At 43.1% G+C, this 20,573-nt stretch overlaps 1 protein-coding gene across 50 annotated transcripts in view; it reads left to right on the top strand.

Annotated features, from left to right (window-relative positions):
• Nucleotides 1-3,331: 3,331 nt before the first annotated feature.
• Nucleotides 3,332-20,573, top strand: part of ubap2a (ubiquitin associated protein 2a) — a 144,026-nt gene continuing 126,784 nt past the window's right edge. For 9 of the 50 annotated variants that reach the window (XM_078221419.1, XM_078221397.1, XM_078221276.1 and 6 more), the window contains exons 1-2: nucleotides 3,565-3,632; nucleotides 18,234-18,364. In XM_078221419.1, coding sequence (XP_078077545.1) covers nucleotides 3,590-3,632; nucleotides 18,234-18,364 — 174 coding nt within the window. In that variant the 5' untranslated portion in view covers nucleotides 3,565-3,589. Of the gene's footprint in view, nucleotides 3,721-4,378; nucleotides 4,551-5,856; nucleotides 6,073-11,727; nucleotides 11,820-18,046; nucleotides 18,092-18,233; nucleotides 18,365-20,573 lie in introns of those variants that run through there. The other 41 variants (XM_078221436.1, XM_078221466.1, XM_078221420.1 and 38 more) reach the window with 17 other exon arrangements.

The raw sequence follows: 20,573 nt of genomic DNA, 5'->3' as shown, positions 1-20,573 counted from the left end.
ACTTGTTATACAGCCTGTCGACATTTCACACATGCTGATGATACTTAACTACTTGTATTCGTCTATTAGCACTTGTGATTACTTGTAACGACTTGTTATTCAGCTGGCCTACACTATCTGTACTTATCTTTGACACCCTTGATTACCTGTTAGTATTGGGTTATCGTCACTGCCTATATATTCTGTGTCTGTGCACTTCACTCCACGTCACCTGATGAAGGAGCAGTGCTCCAAAAGCTTGTGATTTCAAATAAACCTGTTGGACTATAACCTGGTGTCATGTGACCTCTCATCTTGTACACTTTTCTAAAATACATATAGGTATCTCATGGCTATTTCTAAAATATTAAAAACTGGACAAAGACCTTTTAAAATGGCTGAATCTAAGTTGCTCTGTGACCTCTGAACAAAAGGAGTTATCTGACAGAATCAAAGATACGTACACCTTGTTATTTTTGAAGAGACATGAATGACACATTGTGGGCTGCACTGAACAAATTCAGAGAGAGCTAAACAAAGACCATCTGCATTTTGTAACCCAGGTTGGCCAACCAGAATCTAATAATCTGGTAGGACAAAGGGCCCCTCAACCTTCCTTTCAATTCTAAATGGTTGAGACATTTAATCATCTTGAAGACCCAGATAGAGGATACACACCCTTTGTGAAAGACACTGAAGAGGTGAAAGTCATGTGATATAGACACCTAGCTTGCATAACCAGTAATATTGCCTTGCTGCACTACAAAATCTGAGTCTGCTGTTTACACTCAGAAAAGGAACTCTGCCCAAATTGAATATCTCGCCCCATCAACACTATTTCTGCTGGAACTTCTGTAACCTTGCCTCTTGCATGACTATCTCATTGTGTGAAATCAACACCGTCAGAAGAGTGAAGTAACCAGCATTGATTTTTAGCCTGCCTGCCTCTGAAGGAATACCTCCATGGACTTTGATTTTGGACCCTGGAACACAGGTGAAATGCTGTTTATTTTCTCTGTACTGTTAATCTGTCTTTTCTCTATCCTTTTACTGAAAGAATGCAAAGGGGGCAACATTGGAACTTTCTCTCATGTTTTGTGTGTGCAAATAAACTAACCTTTTGAGTTCCTCCTTTTTTGAGTTTGCCATGAGGTCATTAAGAGAAATTGGATCTCACCAAAATTGAGGGGTCAGAAAATACATCACCACTAATAAAAGGGGAAGCAAATCAAAAACACCTTTCTGTTTCTGGATAGGTAACACGAGCATAAATTAGTGCTGTTTAAATTAACCACCATTTTGTCCCAGAGAAGTGTTTTCCAAAAAAAACCATTCAGCTGGGGAACGGTGAGGCATTTTGCCACAGCTTGGCATCATTTTTGATATACATGTAAGGAGCTGATTCTGTAACAATAATTGATAAAACTTGTATCTCCTTTCATATTGCTAATCTTCAGAGAACAGCAGATTGTAAATCAATAAAATATTGAGGTCCAATATTGCCTGCTTCTGTGCTAGTCTGTGGCATTCTTCTTATTCACTTTAGAGAAGATAATGGCCTGATGAGCACTGAAGTGGAAAACCTCAGGTGCCAAGTCTTGTTTGTGAAGATGAATTATTTTGGTTGAAATCAAATTAGTTTGAGTATCTCACTGTTACAGAAACACTTTTGTCACTGCTAGCAGGTGTCTAATTTCTACAAAATATTTTAATAGAACTTTTGAGATTCAGAAGTAAAATAATTAAATTAAGTCTACCTTTATAATCATGAGAAAGGTATCAACAATGCATTCTTAAACTAATGTTATCTTAGTTCTCCCAGCAGCACAATTGCCACTGATTCAGAAGAATGTGGGTTAAAACTCCACACTCTTGGGAACAGGACACAGAAAGTTGGCTAATATTTTGGTGCAGTTCTGAGCTTGTATTGTGTTTCTCGAGATGATGGCCTTTCCATGGGACCTAAAGTGGAAGCCCTTATTTAGGTAAGAAACACAGGAAGTATTCCCAGCCATTTTCTGACAACAAGTAACACCAAAAATTGGATCATCAGTCATTTAAATTCCTGCTAGTTAGATGACTTTTGTGCAAAATGGTTGGATTTACTATAGTCACTGCATTTCAAAAGTGACTCATTGTACAAGAAATGTTTTGGTATACATTACATAAATGCATCTCCTTTCTTTGCTTCAAAATGACTTTAAAATCAAAATTAATTCAATACTAATGTTAATAATTTAACATAATTAGTACAATAGCAGTTCCTGACTTCTATATTCATCACATCACAGCAGTGATTAGCTTTCAGTGATTTTTCATTGGGAAATCTATTTTAGAAAGCTATGTGGGTTTTAGCTGTTTAATCTCCACCTGTATATTTTTAGGTATGGTTGAGTGAGATGCAGCTTGGGCAAGTAACTGATAGTGGATATGTCATTTGTTGTTTGGATTGAAAAATGTAATAAATTTCCCTGCGTGACGAATGACACCTGGAAAAATTGTTTTTTTCAAAACTTTCTTCAATATTGGAAATGATTCTGGCCTAGGTCACTGGCTGTGTTCTGTTTGCACATTCACCCTGCGTCTGCGTGGGTTTCCTCAGAGTGCTCTCCTCCAGTCCATTGCTTGGTGGATTGGCCATGATAAATTGCCCCTGTCAGGGGGGCTAGCTAGGGTAAATGTATGGGGTTATGGGAATAGAGCCTGGGTGGGATTGTGGTCAGTGCAGACTCGATGGGCCGAATGGCCTCCTTCTGCACTAGGATTCTGTGATTTTGAAAACTGTAACATTCAGCCTCGATATTTTTCAATAGAAACATCTAAATAATAACAAACAATACACAGGTTAGCTCTGCTACTTCACAGTGCCAGGGACCCGGGTTCAATTCCAGCTTGGGTCACTGCGGAGTCTGCAAGTTCTTCCTGTGTCTGTGTCGGTTTCCTCCAACAGTCTGAAAGACGCGCTGGTTTGGTGCATTGGCCGTGCTAAATTCTCCCTCAATGTACCCGAACGGGTGCCGGAGTGTGATTTTCACAGTAACTTCATTGTAGCATTAATGTAAGCCTACTTGTGACACTAAAAAATGAATTAAAACTTTAAATCGTTTATTTTCTTTCACCACCACCAACCCCCCCCCCCCAAAGCAGCAATGGGTGGTCTCTACTTCAACATCCCCTGTGTAGATACTGACTAAATGTTTCTGGAACTTTTATTTTTGTTTAATTTCAGGTACTTGGAGCTCTTCATGTTTTAAAAAATATATAAATTCTAATTATAGCTTTGGTGTCACCTTTGTCCAAATCAAGGAGCTCCACTGGCGCCACCAATCAATGCAAAATCACCATTGGCAACGGCGCCCGAAAATGACGTCAGAGACACCAGGGTCGCAGATGAAAACCTCGAAAACGGGGCTTGGGGCAAATAGTTTTGTCCCGTGAAGGAAAATAAGCAATCTGCACGAAACAATCGGCGCAGTTAGTAATTCCGATCGGATTTTGTTTTTCGGAAGAAAGTGTGTGACGGCCGGTGACGTCACCGTCTTAAAATGGCGGCGGGGATTTGAGGCGGTCACGTGGGGCCCCGCCGCTTTGTGAGCACGTTGGCAGGTAAATGAGCAGCAGGAGCGCTCGCGCCGCAGGCACAGGGGCAGCTGGTGAGAGGGAGAGAGAGAGAGAGAGAGCAGAGTGCGGCTCGCGGGCCGCTCCTCGGCCATTTCAAATCAGTGCGGAGCTAACGGAAAGGTGACCGCGCGGGGGCCGGAGGCGGCGGCGGCGGCTTTGGCGCGCGACTGGGGTTGGATGGTGTTTGTCAGCGGCCGGTGGGAGACTGACTGCAGCGGCCTATCCTGGGGGCCCCCCTCTCTCCGGACTCCCGTTCCTCCCTCCCTGGGCCCCCGTCCTAACACCCCCCCCCCCCGGACCCCATCCCAATCCCCCTCCTCCCCGTCCCAACCATCATCACCCCCCCCCGCCGCATCTCCCCCCTCCCCGCCGCATCTCCCCCCTCAAGGGACTTCGGACTTGACATCCACCCACCCGCTCCCCTTCCTATTGTCGCTCACTCTCCAGCCCCCCTCCCCCCCCTCACGGCAATCCAGGTCTCCGGCTGGCAGCCTCGGGTTCTGACGGAAGGTCACCGACCTGAACCGTTCACCCTCTTTTTCTACCTGGACCCGCTGAGTATTTCCGGAATTTTCTACCCACTTCCTCTCTTTCCCCCCCCCCATGTTTATTTTTTTTCTCTCGCTCTCCCCTGGCCGGTTATATTGTGTCCATAACGGGGACAGGATGTACTGGGGGCGGTGGTGGAGTGAGGCATCACACGTCTTTCGTCCTCGTATTTCACTGAGGCCGTGAACGGTTTAATTTTGGGGAGTTGACATTTTTGTTGTTTTGCAAGCTCTTGGAATTAGCCGCCGCTTTGGGGGAAAAAAAAGTCAAGTTTTAAGAAACCCCGATCAATCAGACGGGAGGAGGCCCCAATTTCGGAACAATGTGCGGACGTTGATTGCAAACTGCGGCTTCAACGCACTCTCGCTCACAAGGCCTCAGGAGTTAAAATAGGCAAAAGGGTACGCCGTTTCTTTGTGGGAGTTGGGTTCTCTGCCATAAACTAGGTGCCCGTTTTGTTTTAATTCCGTTGCTAGGATTAAGCGGCGGATGCGCTTGTTTTTAAAAACCCGAGTTTTAAAACGCGACGTTTTGGCTGAAAGATGAGGAAGATCTAACAATAAAATCGACGGCTGCTTTTCGTGGCCTTCCTGTTTGTCCGGCGGGGCATGGAGGAAAGATTTTCTTTGGGGGGAGGGGAATGAAATGTGAGCTTAGCCCTCCTTGTTTACAAAATATCCAGACGCCTTCTATTTTAAATATCAGAGCTGCCTGAAGTCTAAGCCTTGGAGCTCCAGGTATTTATTAATGTGTAATAGGTTAATGTGGTGTAGCATTAATTTGAGTTTTTAAAAAATAGTTTTAAGTATATAGCTTACTAACTTTTGGCTTTCGTTTTCTGCCCTTGGAGGAATGGCCTTATGTTCTACCAGTAAATTTTTGGGGGTGAGTTTGGAGAGGCCAGGTTGGACTTTCCCAGCTTCCCGTTAGTGGATCTTAAATGGAATCGGGATAGAAGTCCCGTAGTTGGCTTTAGTGCATCTGAATTAGGGAGGGAAAAATCAGCCAGGCTTCTCGGTTGAGCACCATGGTGTTACAACTCTTGCTGAAAATGTACGTGTGAATGTCGGTTAAGAATGCTCTTGTGTAGTTAACTTCCTGTCTAGATTGGAGTGAAGAATGTCAGTGCGGAGAAGATAACACAAAGCATTGAGTAGCGTTGGAAACAAAAGACTTGCAATTATCATAGAATAGAATCCCTACAGTGCAGAAGGAGGCCATTGGGCCCATCGAGTCTGCACTGACAACAATCCCGCCTAGGCCCTATCCCCATAACCCCAAGTATTTACCCTGCTAGTCCCCCTGACACTAGTGGGCAATTTAGCATGGCCAATCCATCTAACCCACACATGTTTGGACTGTAGGAGGAAACCGGAGCACCCGGAGGAAACCCACACAGACATGGGGAGAATGTGCAAACTCCACACAGTGACCCAAGCTGGGAATCAAACCTGGGTCCCTGGCGCTGAGGCAGCAATACTAACCACTGCCACCGTGCCGCCCAATTATATTGTGCTTTTTATGACCACTGGATGTTTCAAAAATGTTTTGCTGCCCATGAAGAAATGTGGTTACAGTTGTCATGTTGGAAAACCAGCAGCCAATTTTTTACATAGCAAAAAAAATCTGGAATTAAGAATCTACTGATGACCATGAAACCATTCTTGATTGTTGTAAAAGCCCATCTGCTTTACTGATGTCCTTTAGGGAAGGAAATCTGCCGTCCTTACCTGGTCATGTGACTCCAGCGCCACAGCTCTGTGGTTGACTCAACTGTCCTCAGGCAACAAGGGATGGGCAATAAATGCTGGCCAGCCAACGATGCCCATGTCTCATGAATAACAAAGCCAAACAAGTCATCCTTGATCTTGAGGGACCAAAGAATATTAAGGGAGGAGAGAACCTGACGGTGTAGAAAAGCTTGTACGTGTGTATATTTGTAACAATTTTGACACTTGAGTAATTTGTATGCAAGTACATGATTTAAAGCGCTAATGTAAATGATCTAATTCCTTCCCCTATTAAATAATGATTTTTCTCCAGGCATACTATTTGAGTTGGATGAATCACATTCAACACAGTAAATTGAGGAAGTAGAACAGGGTAAAACTTTGTGCCAGGAGCATTCAGTATTTTATTTTGACCAAGAAGCTGCTTGGAATGCTTGGCTTCTGAGAATCATGTGGTTGGTGTCAGTGATGTTCTGGAAGGCAGCATCATGCGGTGTTGCTTTTGAAAGGGTTATCCAGTTAGTCTCTCTCCCCTCTTTCCTTACTCTTAACAGTTTAGTTCCTATTAGTATGTAACCAGTTTTTCTTTTGAAGGTTACCATTGAATCTGCTTCCACCACACTTTCAATTGATGCATTCCCATAGAATCCCTACAGTGCAGAAGGAGGCCATTCGGCCATCGAGTCTGCACTGACGACAATCCAACCCAGGCCCTATCCCCGTAACCTCACACATTTGCCCTGCTAATCTCGTGACACTAGGGTCAATTTAGCATGGCCAATCAACCTAACGCCCACATCTTTGGACTGTGGGAAGAAACCAGAGCACCCGGAGGAAACCCACGCAGACGCGGGGAGAATGTGCATACTCCACACAGACAGTGGCCTGAGGTCAGAATAGAACCCGTCCCTGGCGCTGTGAGGCAGCAGTGCTAGCCACTGTGCCACCCCTGATCATAGCACACTTGGTGAAAGTAAGTCTCTGCCTCTTATGGGCCTCCCTTATAGGCATGTACATTTATGTATTAGTCATCTGGCACTGTTCATATATTCAATGAGTGTGAATTATTCTGGACGGAGTTGTTGCTACCTCCTGACTTAATTTGAGTTTTGTTTATTTGGTTTGACCTTAAAAGAGGCCAACCTTACTACCCTCAGCAACCTGGATTGCACCCGATTTAAACTGGCTGAATTTTCTTTGTGGATTGTCAATCTTTTAATTACCTCCTATCTATTTTGGTCCTCTCCAATCTTTGCATCCCTTCACAAAACAATGCCTAAGTATTCATTCAGACATGGCTTTCTGGATAGCACTCTTGTATCAGAGTCAGGAGACTGCTGGGACTTGAGCAAACAATCTAAGATGGCACTCCAGTGCCGTGCAGAGGGTGTGCTGCATTTTTGAGGTGCTATCTGACAGGTGAGTCGGTTAATAGAGGCGGCATCTGCCTTCTCCAGTGGTTTGAAAAGGTTTCATGGTGCTGTTTTTGAAGAACAACGGCGTTTTGATTTACTGGCCAATATTTATCCCTGATGCTGCATTACAGCCGTGACTGTGCTTCTAAATTAATTAATTGGCTGTGAAGTGCAATTGGGCATCATGAGGTCATAAATGGTGTTACCTTTTTTACTCTTTGGTATGAGTGTTGTTGGCAAGACCAATATTTATTGCCCATCTCTAATCCTTCTTGAGAAGGAGATGGTGAGCTGCCTTCTTGAAGTTTTGCAATCCATGTGATGTAGGTACACCCACATGCTGTCAGGGTGTTACTGGATCCAGTGGCAGTGGAGAAAGTGATATAGTTCCAAGTCAGGAATGTCTAGAAGAGGAACATGCAGGTGGTGGTGGTGGTCCTATGTGCCTGCTGACCCAGTCCTTTCTCGGTAAAAAGAGGTCATAAGTTTGGAAGGTGGTGTTAAAGGAGGCTTGGTGAGTTGCTGGACATCTTGTATGTGGTAGACACTGCTGCCTCTAGAATTGGAGAGAACAAATTTTAAGAGGGTGGAAGGGGTGCTGCTTCAGCAGGTTCCCTTGTTGTGGATTGTTCCGTTGTCATGGATTATGTTGAGCCTGAGTGTTGTTGGAACTGTACTTATTCAGGCAAGTGGAAAGTATTTCATCACACTTCTGATTTGTTCCTTGTAGATGGAAAGGCTTTAGGCAGATAGGAGATGAGTAACTCAATGACCTGCTCTTGTAGCCACAGTGTGTGGCTGGTCCAGTTCAGGTTCTGGTCATTGGTAACTCCTAGGATGTTGTTGGGGTGGGACAACGACAAACGTGATAATGCATTTTTGACATTTTCCAATTCTAAAGAAAACAGCGTATGAAAAACTGCTGTTGTCCAGTAGCAGAGGGTCCACAGGAGACTATGAGGGTCATATGATGATTGTGCTCTGAGATGCAGGGAGTAGTTTAAAATTTCTGCAGCAGGTCATGAAGTGACACTGCAGAGAGCAGGCCCAAAATTGAAGAACAGAAAGATCCCAAAATCAAAGCCGGGGACAGAAGGATGTTCCAAGAAGACCTAGTCAGAGGGAAGGAAGAGTAATCTGGAACTGATCCTGTTCAGTGAAGTTAAGTATGGAGCAGATACTCGAGGGGGCAGAGTTGCAGGAAGCAGACTTGAAGAGAAAAGCAAGATGCCAGAGATCCAAGGAGACCCAAAGGTTGGTAACTCCATATTATAAGCCTGTGAAGCAGTGATGTTCTTTTGGCACGGCTGGGTATCTGAGATTATGTGGTAGGTGAAGCTTGAATGTAAGTGGTGCTCCAGGGCAGGAGGAGTTGGATCCTTGGTGAAGACATGCACAAGAAAGCATTGTTGGGGAGAAATATAGAAGATAGGAGCAGGAGGGGCCATTTAATCCTTCGAGCCTGCTCTGCCATTTATTACGATCATGACTGATCATCCAACTCAATAGCCTAATCCTGCTTTCTCCTCCTCAACCTTTAATCCCATTTGCTCCGAGTGCTATATCCAGCCACCTCTTGAATACATTCAATGTTTTGGCATCAACTACTTCCTGTGGTAATGAATTCCACAGGCTCACCATTTTTTGGGTGAAGAAATGTCTCCTCACCTCTGTCCTAAATGGTCTATCCTGAATCCTCAGACTGTCGAAAACAATCCTAACCTAGTCAATCTCTCCTCGTACATCATTCCCGCCATCCCTGGAATCAGCCTGGTAAACCTTCGCTGCACTCCTTCTAGAGCAAAATCATCCTTCCTCAGAAAAGGAGACCAAAACTGCGTACAATACTCTAGGTGTGGCCTCGTCAAGGCCCTGTATAATTACAACCCATCCCTACTCCTGTACTTGCAACCTCCAGCAATGAAGGCTAACATGCCAGTTGCCTCCTTTACCGCCTGCTGCACCTGCATGCTTATTTTCAGTGACTGGTGCACAAAGACACCCAGGTCCCGCTGCACTCTTCCCTCTCCCAATTTACAACCAAGAAGATTCAAGGTGTGTTCTTTGAGAGCAGCGATTGAAAAGTGAAAGACCGTTCCAATGAGCCCATTTGATAAGTGTGACAAGCATTTTGGGGGCGGTAGAGGTAATGAGAAACCTAATGAGAAGTTGATTTAGGTGGCATCTGTAACTTTAAAGAGTATGGTGTGTCTGCACAATTTGCCTATTGTTTTACCTGGACTGGGTACTTTGAACATTTAGAGTATGAGATTTTCTAACTTATTCATTCCTGGGACATGGGCATCACTGGCTGGCCAGCATTTATCGCCCATTCCTAGTTGCCCATAAGAAGATGGTGGTGAGCTGCCTTCTTGAAATGCTGCAGTCCACATGCTGTGGGTTAACTCAGAATGCCGTTAAGGAGGGAATTCCAGGATATTAGCCAAGTCAGGATGGCGAGTGGCTTGGGGAGGAACTTGCAGGTGGTGGTGTTCCCATGTATCTGCTGCCCATGTCATTCTAAATGGAAGTGGTTATGGGTTTGGAAGGTGCTGCCTAAGGATCTTTGGTGAATTGCTGCAATGCATCTTGTAGGTAGTACACACTGCTGCTACTGAGCGTCGGTGATGGAGGAAGTGGATGTTTGGGGGTGTGGTGCCAATCAAGCAGACTGCTTTGGTCTGGATGGTGTCAAGATTCTTGTGTTGTTGGAACTGCATCCATCCAGGCAAGCGGTGAGTAGTCCATCCAAAGTGAGTAGATGGTGGATAAGCTTTGGGGAGTCTGAGGTGAGTTACTTGCCACAGTATTCCTAGCCTTTGACTTGCTTCTTGTAGCCACTATTTATGTGGTGAATCATAGAATCCCTACAGAAAGAGGCCATTCAGCCCATTGAGTCTGCACCGACAGCAATCCTACCCAGACCCTATCCCTGTATCCCACATATTTACCATGCTAATCCCTCTAACCTCCGCATCCTGGGACACTAAGGGGTAATTTAGCGTGGCCAATGCACCTAATCCGCACATCTTTGCACTGTGGGAGGAAACCGGAGCACCCAGGGGAAACCCACGCAGACACTGGGAGAACGTGCAAACTCCACACACAGCAACCCAAGCTGGGAATCGAACCTGGTACCCTAGTGCTGTGAGGCAACAGTGCTAACCACTATGCCAAGTCCAGATGAGTTTCTGGGCAATGGTAACCCAAGGACGTTGACAGTGGGGGAATTGAGTGAATGTCTAGGGATTGTAGTTACTTTCCACTTGTCAGCCCAAGCCTGGATATTGAAATGAAGTGCTTCAGTATCTGAGGAATAAATCTATGTATCTGTGAAGGAATATTTGGTGTGAAGTTGTAGTGTAGTTCATATTTTATTGTTTGATAAATGTTTTATTCTTTTAAAAGTATACCAGTAGTCTCTGTTAAGTAGCTGTCCTTCATGTATCTAAATGAAAGTTAGGATTTATCAAGCTGAGTTCCACTCTGGGATCTCAGATGTCCAGTAGTATCAGCTGAGGTAGTAACAGAGTAATTGCCACTTGATAGCACTGTTGATGACACCTTCCATTACTATTGGTGGTCAAAAGTAGAACTGATGGGGAAGTAGTTGGCCAGGTTGGATTTGTTCTTTTTGGACAGGATGTACTTAAAGGTGTTTTCTCCCTCCCACATTTGTTTGGTAGATGCTAATGTAGTAGCTATAATGGAAAAGCTTGACTGGAGAAATTGTTACATCCAGAGCATGTCCTTAGTTGTGCTTCTGAGATGTTGTCAGGGTCCATAGCCTTTGCAGTAGTCCAGTGAGTTTAACAGTTTCTTTATCATGTGGAGTGAGTCAAATTGGCTAAAGATTATCATTTGTGACGTTGGAGACCTTGGGAGGAAGAGATCAGCCAACTTTGCAAATGGTTGCAAGTACTTCATCTGTCTCTTTTGCCCTGTGTGCTGGGTTCCCCCATTGTTGAGGCTGGGGATATTTTTGTGGAGCCACTGCCACCACCTCGTCAGTTGTTTAATTGCCCACCACCATTCATGACTGGTTGAGGCAGGACTGCAGAGCTTTCATATAGCCTCACAAGTTTAGCACCCAATTTTTGGCTGACTCGTGCTGCTCCTGGAATGCTCTGCTGCGTTTTCTTTACCACCATTAATTCTAATGCTAATAAGAGTGAGGGAAATGCCAGGTTACGTGGTTACAATTTTGTTGCTGCTGGTGGTCAGTCTTTTAGCATCTGTTATGCCACTGGTATTTTCTTTTCAGCCCCATATCATCCTGTATTTCTCAATCTATTTTACTTTTTAGACATTGAAAAAAGACCCATGCCCTTTACTGCCCTCTTTCATTTTTCAGTTCTGTGCTTTGTTTTCTGCTTGATTTTGTACTGTATTGTGAACTTGACATTTATTCCCTTTTCTCCATTTTAGTCTTGATCTGCAGACATCCAAAGAAAATCTCTAAATTATATCTTCATTTTATCAGTTCTAAATGCTGCAATATTCTGTAGTTGTATTGCAAAGAGAGGTAACTTGACTGTATAAATACTCATGGGGGATGGGGAGATTTTTATCTGATCTGTTTTTAGAAGGGTTAAGTTTCATTTTTTGGTGTCACATTATGAATAGGTTATCTTACAATTCCAGGCCATTGGCTCCCCTGTAGTACCTCATTGGCAACTTCTTTCTACATAAGCCTAGACTAATCTTGACAGGCTATTAATTGTAGACAGGGGCATCACAAATCAGTGATTCTCTTCCCATGTGCCATGGCAGAAATAATGGCATATTGATCAGAAATGAATACTTGAACTGTTTTCTCTCCTTGGGTGTGTGCTCTCAGACAGGTCGCCATTTTAGCTGAGATCTGTAAATGAGTCCCATTGTGAGCAATGAATTTGCCAAGTGAGTCACTTGACAAATGCATTTAGTGGCCCTGTAAAAGGGATCAGAATTATAAATAGATTTTACTAATGGATTGGATTGCATACCTTATGTCAAGAATGCAGCAGTATGTTCAAAATGGATGTAAGGAAAAACAAAGGGTGGCTAAAAGGTTGGTTGAAGAAACTGGTTTGTGTGTGAAATTTTTTAACTTGTCCTTGGGAAGTGGATTATTCTGTCAGGCTGCATTTGTTGGTGTCTCATTGACATGAAAACTTGGGCTGTCTTTTATTGTGGTGTTTGCTCAATGTAAGCTCGAGGAGCAGATCCATCTTTCAATGAGATGCTAAAAGTCTCAACTCTCAACAGTCTGTCTCCATTTTGGATGGGTGGTGATTTCTTTTTGCCCATTTACATCTGCAGACCTATTTTTTTATTTCTTGTCCCATTATCAACTCTTTCTTTGCAAGGCCCCTAACACTCGTTTCAGATGAAACAATTTAATTGTATGCTCAATTTAGTATATTGTGTTTGCTACACAAGGTGTGGTCTCCTACATTGGGGAGACCAAACATGGATTGAGTGACTGCTTTAAGGAACATCTATTTTCCAGTATGAAAGCTTGATCTGAGTTTCCGATTACCTATGTTTTGATCTCTTACTCTGAATACTGTTCCCTGTTGTTCCGGTGAAGCTTGACATTAGCTCAAGGAACAGCACATCATCATCAATCAGGCATTCTCCAGCCTTTTGGATATGAATTCAGTAATTTAATTTATAAGCTCTGCCTCCATTTGATTTGTACAGCACCTATTGCTGATACTTTAATATATCAAAGACAGAATTAATTAAGGTAGACAGGTCCCCGGGGCCAGATGGGATCTAGCCCAGGTTACTGAGAGGCAAGGGGAGAAATAGCTGGGACGAAGTCTTCTGAGAAAGTAGAGGCGAAGGAAATTTGGCATGTCATCTACGATTCTCACCAGCTTTTACAAATGCACCATAGAAAGCATTCTTTCTGGTTGTATCACAGCTTGGTATGGCTTCTGCTCTGCCCAAGACTGCAAGAAACCTCAAAAGGTGGTGAATGTAGCCCAATCCATCACGCAAACCAGCCTCCCATCCTTTGACATTGTCTACACTTCCTGCTGCTTCAGCAAAGCAGCCAGCATAATTAAGGGTCCCACGCACCCTGGACACTCTCTCTTCCACCACCTTCCATCAGGAAAAAGATACAAAGTCTGAGGTCGCGTACCAACCGACTCCAGAACAGTTTCTTCCCTGCTGCTGTCAGACTTTTGAATGGATCTACCTTGCACTAAGTAGATTTTTCTCTACACCCTAGCTATAACTATAACCTATATTCTGCGCACTCTCATTTCCTTCTCTATGAACGGTATGCTTTGTTTAGCACGCAAGAAACAATGCTTTTCACTATGTGCTAACACCTGACAAATCAAATCTTAACAGATATCTTTACATCTTCTTTGACCACAGGTGAGGTTTCAGAGGACTGGAGAATAGCCAATGTTGTTCACTTGTTTAAGAAAGGAAGCAGGGATAATACAGCAAATTATAGGCTGGTGAGCCTGACATCAGTGGCGGGGAAGCTTTTAGAGAAGGTACTGAGGAACAGGATATATGCACGTTTGGAGGAAAACGGACTAGTTAGTGACAGGCAGCATGGTTTTGTATGGGAAAGGTCATATCTCGCTAACTTGATTTGGTTTTTTGAAGAGGCGGCAAAGAAAACTGATGAGGGAAGGGCTGTGGATATAGTTTATATGGACTTGAGTAAGGTGTCTGACGGACTGGTACAAAAACTAAAATCACATGGAATTCAGGGTGGGCTGTTGAGATGGATACAGAATTGGCTTGGTTATGGAAGACAGTAGCACTGGAAGAGTGTTTTTCAGAATGGAGATCTGTAGCTAGTGGCGTTCCGCAGGGATCAGTGTTGGGACCTCTGTAGTATATTTGAATGACCTGGAAGAAAATGGGGGTGGCCTGATTAAGTTTGCAGATGGCGTGAAAATTGGCGGAGTTGCTGAGGATTGTCAGAGGATAAAACAGGGTATAGATGGATTGGAGGCTTGGGCACAAATGGCAGATGGAGTTTAATTTGGGCAAATGCGAGGTAATGCATTTTGGAGTTAGTTTTGAGTTACAGGAGTTGGGAAATCATGTTGCAGCTATATAAAACCTTGGTTAGGCTGCATTTGGAGTATTGCGTGCAGTTCTGGACATCACACTGCCAGTAGGATGTGGAAGTTTTGGAGAGTGCAAAGAAGGTTCACCAGGATGTTGCCTGGTCTCGGGTGTTGGCTACGAGGAGAGGTTGAAAAAACTAGGATTGTTTTCACTGGAAAGGCTGAGGGCAGATCTGATAGAGGTGTACAAAATTGAGGGGCATAGACGGGATGGGTAGTCAGAGGCTTTTTCCAAGGTTGGAAGTGTCAATTACAAGAGGGCACAGGTTCAAGATGAGAGGGGAAAAGTTTAAGAGCAATGTGCGGGGGAAGTTTTTCACACGGAGTGGTGGGTGTCTGAAACGTACTGCCAAAGGAGGTGGTGGAAGCAGGCACTTTAGCAACATTTAAGAGGCATCTGGATGGGTATGTGAATAGGGAGGAAATAGAGGGATACAGACTGGGTAAGGACAAAGTTTTTTAGTTGGCACAGACTTGGAGGGCTGAAGGGCCTGTTCCTGTGCTGTACTTTTCTTCTTTGATTCCTCTAATCCCATTTAGACGCTCTTGTTTACTTGGCTCTTTGCCTTGCACCATCACCCCATTGTCATTTACTATCCTGCCTTCCAACCCATTACGCCCGCACCTTTCTTTTTCTTTCCCTCATGCCTCTATTTAAGCGTCGGTGCATCCCTGTTTCTAATGAAAGATCATCAACCTGAAATATTAGCTGTTTCTCTTTGCATAGGTGCTACCTGACTTGACCATTTCAAGCATTTTGTTTTATTTCTGCCATGTAATATTGAAATAGTTCAGAGAGCATTAAGAGGCAACTGTAATGTGGCTTAGTCAATAAAAGTTAGAGATATTCAAAGCATATCAATGAACTAGTTCAATTTTTATGACGGCTCTGCAGCTTTTCTTGTTATTTTTCTTCTTGCACGAATGACCAGTTTTTTGAATTTTATTTCTATAATTTGACATAAATTTCAACTCCGATTCTCAGTTGCCATTATGCAGACATGTTAAAGATTGAGCGAGGCTTAGATGTTTAGGGTGAAATTCCAGACAGGGTCAGGTGGTTGAAGGTTTTGGCACCGACGGTGGGGCAGAAAGCTGAAATTACCAGTTGTCCCCTTCACAGGCTCGAGGGGATTTAGGAGCTGGATTGGGAAAATGCTGTGGTGGTTTTTATAGATATGAATTTTGAATTTATGCTGCTTTTAATTTCATTATTGGATGTTATTGAACATAACCTTTTATGAAAGCTGCATAATTTTAATGCTCATTACACTTGGAGGCATTAATGGAGACTTGTTGATAAATCTACATTAAAACTTTCTTTTTGTGTCCTTGAATATGGCTTACAAATGACCAAATTCACACATTGTTGCTCACAAGAATGAAGATTAACTTTTTTTGATGGGTACAGGGATGAAGTAGTACAAAGGGGGTCTGTGCTATTTAAGTGTTGGAGTTTTGCTAAAGCTAATAGTGTAAATCTCTTGTTAGCCATCTATTTTAAGATGTGCATATTTGAGATTGTATTTTTGACAGGTGTGTATGTGCATTCATATTCATTTCTATTTTCTGTTTGCAGACTGCATGTCATCAGATTTATTTCTAGTTAACGGGATGGCATTGCTATGGATGTGTGGCTTTTGACTACTTATGGGAGAAATGCGAAATTTGCTCGGGGTAGCAGGAGGTGGATGAACTCTATTCATTGTTGGTTAGGCAGCTGAAGCTCAGTTTAAGTAATAGAAACCATGGAGGGAAGATGTGTGGAGGAGAGGAGTGACAGTCCTGAAAACAATAGCTTGATCAATGGTGGGGTTGAGGCTCATGGGAGGTAAGAGAAATGTTGGAGAGTTAATATTTGGCCTCTGCGAGGTAAGAGGTTCTTTTGATTTAGCATACTGTGTTTGCTGCTCACAATGTTGTCTCTGTTAGAGACTGAACGCACATTGGGTGATCGTTTTGCAGAACACCTCTTCAGTCTGCAAGCATAACCCTGAGCTTCAGGTAGCTCGTCATTTTAATTCTTGACCTTGCTCTCTTGCACTGTAAATTGTGCTCTAAATTCCTTTTATTAATTGGTTTCAGTTTGAATCCTTTTTAGTTCCAGGACCAGTATTCAAGAGTTTTAATTCAGACATGGCTTTAATATTTAGATTTTATAATGAACAGCTGGGATTGAGTTATCATAGCTCTTGACATGTAGGCTTTCCAGATGTGAGAATCCTAGAATCCCTATAGTGCAGAAGGAGGCTATTCAGCCCATCGAGCTTGCACCAACAGCAATCCCACCCAAGCTCTATCCCCGTAACACGACATTTACCCTGCTAACCCCCCTGAAACTAAGGGGCAATTTAGCATGGCCAATCAACCTAACCCACATATCTTTGGAGCTGAAACCTGCAGCTACAGATAATACTAGTGCATTTCGGTTATATTTTGTTTTGGATAACTGAATTCTGAGTAGAATGTTTTTTCTTCGGTGATTAGTAAAAATAAACAGACATTTGTGTATATTTCTTGCACATAATGAGAATTGCAAATATAAAGTGAAAAACTGGGCTTTTAAGGAAAGTCTGAACTAGGATGATCTTTGTAATGCTGCATTTTTAAAAGAAAATTGCATACTAATTTTAGATGCTATTGCATAAATTTTAGCAAGTCTAATTTCAAAAGGTATCATATTTGTGGTGATACGCTGAGTTTTTTTTTGCTGGAAGTTTAGTCCCTCCTGGGGTAAATGAGTGTGCCAACATTGGATTAATTTGTTTATGACACACTTAGTCAGACTTGTCCTCTATGTTGGCTTGATTGTCTTCTAGGAAATTGTTCATTTGAAGGGCCCTAGACTGCTTTGTATTTCAGCTGTTGGATGGAAAATGTCTATCTTACTAAATGATTAGCTTCGTCTCCTATCGTTGTATAGAGGACTGTTTCAGCAGATGAAGAAATGTACCTGGCTCTTAATAATTGTACCAGTTTCTGCTGAGTAAAATATCCATGTTTGGGGCTGGAATATAAAGATAAAAAAAGTAGAAGCAGGAATAGGCCATTTGGCCCTTCGAGCCTGCTCTGCCATTTATTTTGATCATGGCTGATCATTGAATTCAATATCCTGATCCCCCCCCCCCCCAAAATATCCCCTGATCCCTTTATCCCCAAGAGTTGTATCTAATTCCTTCTTGAAATCGGACAACGTTTTGACCTCAACTACATTCTGTGGTTGTGAATTCCACACATTCGCCACCCTCTTGGTGAAGAAATTTCTCCTTGCCTGAATTCTAAAAGGTTTATTCCTTATCCTCAAACTGTGCCCCTAGTTCTGGACTCCTCCACCATTGAGAACATTGTTTCTGAATCTACCCTGTCTTAAACCCTGTTAGAATTTTGTACATTTCGATGAGATCCCCTCTCACTCTTCTAAACTCCACTGAATATAATCCTAACCAACTTGGTCTCTCTTCATAAGACAGGCCTGCCATCGCAGGAATATAGAAATGATTGGATCAGGATTTGGACACCTCCCCAATACACTCCCTGTGGCCTGACTTTTCTTTTTTCTGCAGCTTGGGCATTTGGGATATTTGCTGAAGTTACTGTAAAATAATACTGGAAAGGATTTCAGTTAATTATTGGCATCTCATCTTGTGTCCTATTGTATTAGCTCCAGTCCACAAAGTGATGTATTATTGAAGACCCTGTTAGGAATGTGAGCATCTTGTCTCCATGCCTCTTTCCACTTGCCTTTCAATCAACTTATTCCCAAACCATTTGGAATGTTTGTTGGCTCCTATTGGATTTTTACTGCAGAATACATGCCAAAGTTGTAATGTTTAATGTTTCTTTTTCAGATTTTCTATTTTGTACATACATTGTTTTGTATATACTGTATATGATGACTTCGGTGGGCAATGACCGATCTCGCGGAACTCGGGACAAGATACAAACACAAACATGCACACAGATACAGAAACCAGTACAGGTAAGGAGCCTTTGACAGTTGCCATTGCAAAACTGGTCAGGGAAGAAAAGCATCTTTAGATTAGCAAGTATTTTACAGTGATAGCATGTGAATATTCGCGTAACTTTATTAACAACTGCCCTCTCGGGGGGGGGGGGGGGGGGCGGGGGGGGGGGGGGGGGGTGTGGTGGTGTGTCAGTGGCAAAATATTGGCTGTTTGGTAGTCCTGTAGTAATGAGTGAATATGTGCCATAATCAGTAAAGAATTGTTCATGTTCCATCACTAATAAAGTTTTGAAAATATAAGCACATTCTGAGCTGGTGTCTGAGGTGCCTTTGACATGTGAAACAAACGTCACTGTTTTCTCTTAATCTGCCTGAGCCTTCTGAATGTGCATGAATGAAATGTTTTTTCATTTTAGTTACAGTTCATATCATTCTGGAGTTGATAATTCTGTTTGGACCAGAAATCTTAAACAGTTCAAATTTTAACCAGGTTCTGCTACCTTGGTCATTGGTTTGTCATTTGCCGTAGGAACCTTTTTCAGTGCTTGTCTTTTTAAACCCTTCCCATGTTAAATGTATATAGAAATTGCAACGTGGAAATGGATCACTCCAACCCAAATAGTCTATGAACAATATTTTCTACAGAAGCAGCAATGTTCATCCCATGTGCCTGCCCTGACCTAGACACATTGACACGCATCCTTTTGTTCCTGAAAGCTAATGTTTCCACAATTGTAGAAGATTTATAAGCAGGGGAGGCACGGTGGCACAGTGGTTAGCACTGCTGTCTCTCAGCGCTAGGAACCCGGGTTTGATTCCCGGCTTGGACCTCTGAAGTTTGCACATTCTCCCCTTGCCTGCGTGGGTTTCCTCCAGGTGCTGTGGTTTCCTCCCACAGTCCAAAGATGTGTGGTTAGGTGGATTGGCCATGCTAAATTAGCCCCTTAGTGTCAGGGGGACTAGCTACGGTAAATGCATGGGGTTTTGGGTAGAGGGCCAGGGTAGGATAGGATTGTGGTCGGTGCAGACTCTGTGGGCCAAATGGCCTCCTTCTGATTCTATCTCAACAGTGTTTTGGTTCTTCATGGTACCAGTAAGGAAACCAACATTGCTTTACACAGAATGCCTTCACTAACACTACCCTAATCACCTGCAGTTCACTGCAGTACTCAACTGCAATTTTTTTCCAATTTGATATTTCCTTCAAATATTTACCTGTTGCTATGTATTTTACTGTGTTTGATTTGATGAAACAGCATACTGGAGTTGACTGGGTGACCAAGCTAATTTAGCATCACAGTAACTGAATAGTGTTCCGTCTTTGTTTTCCAATTACTGCTTTCTAAATATGTAAGCCTGTTGATGTTTTTAGTGCAACTCAGTTCGCGTAATCTTCCATTCCTTGAAACCTTTGGAATTTTCAAATGTACTTTCTTCTAGTCTTTCACCTGCCATAACATTGTTGCACTGAACACGTCCCTTTCTGTCTGCCTTTGTTTGGTCCCTCTTCCATTCCTGTTTGACAGGAGCCCTAAATTCATGTCACAAATCCAAAGAACTCAAAACTTGAGTGCTCCTGGCACACGAATAGCCTAGTTGGTCTGACTGGATCTCTTTAACTAAAACCACACCCTATTCTCCAGTCCAGTGCTGCTTCTCTACGATTATCCCAGAGGGCAAGTAGAAGCATTGGCTTGCTATCCTCCAATTCATCAAATTTGAACTTGTTCCTCCCTACTATAAAAACATAGGAAATGGGAGCAGGTGGCCATTCAGCCCTTTGAGTCTGCTCCGTCATTCATTGTGATCACGGCTGATTATCCAACTCATAAGAACATAAGAACTAGGGGCAGGCCATCTGGCCCCTCGAGCCTGCTCCGCCATTCAATAAGATCATGGCTGATTTTTTCGTGGACTCAGCTCCACTTTCCGCCCACTCACCATAACTCTTAATTCCTTTACTGTTCAATTTATCTATCCTTGCCTTAAAAACATTCAATGAGAGAGCCTCAACTGCTTCACTGGGCAGGGAATTCCACAGATTCACAACCCTTTGGGTGAATAAGTTCCTCCTCAACTCACTCCTAAATCTGCTCCCCCTTATTTTGAGGCCATGCCCCCTAGTTCTAGTTTCACCTGCCAATGGAAACAACTTCCCTGCTTCTAATCTATTCCCTTAATAATCTTGTATGTTTCTATAAGATCTCCCCTCATTCTTCTGAAT

Source organism: Mustelus asterias, chromosome 1, assembly GCF_964213995.1.
Source record: "Mustelus asterias chromosome 1, sMusAst1.hap1.1, whole genome shotgun sequence".
In the NCBI taxonomy this organism is placed as follows: Eukaryota; Metazoa; Chordata; class Chondrichthyes; order Carcharhiniformes; family Triakidae; genus Mustelus; species Mustelus asterias.
The sequence above is the reverse complement of the archived record's forward strand: the minus strand, read 5'-3'. Positions and strand labels throughout refer to the sequence as shown.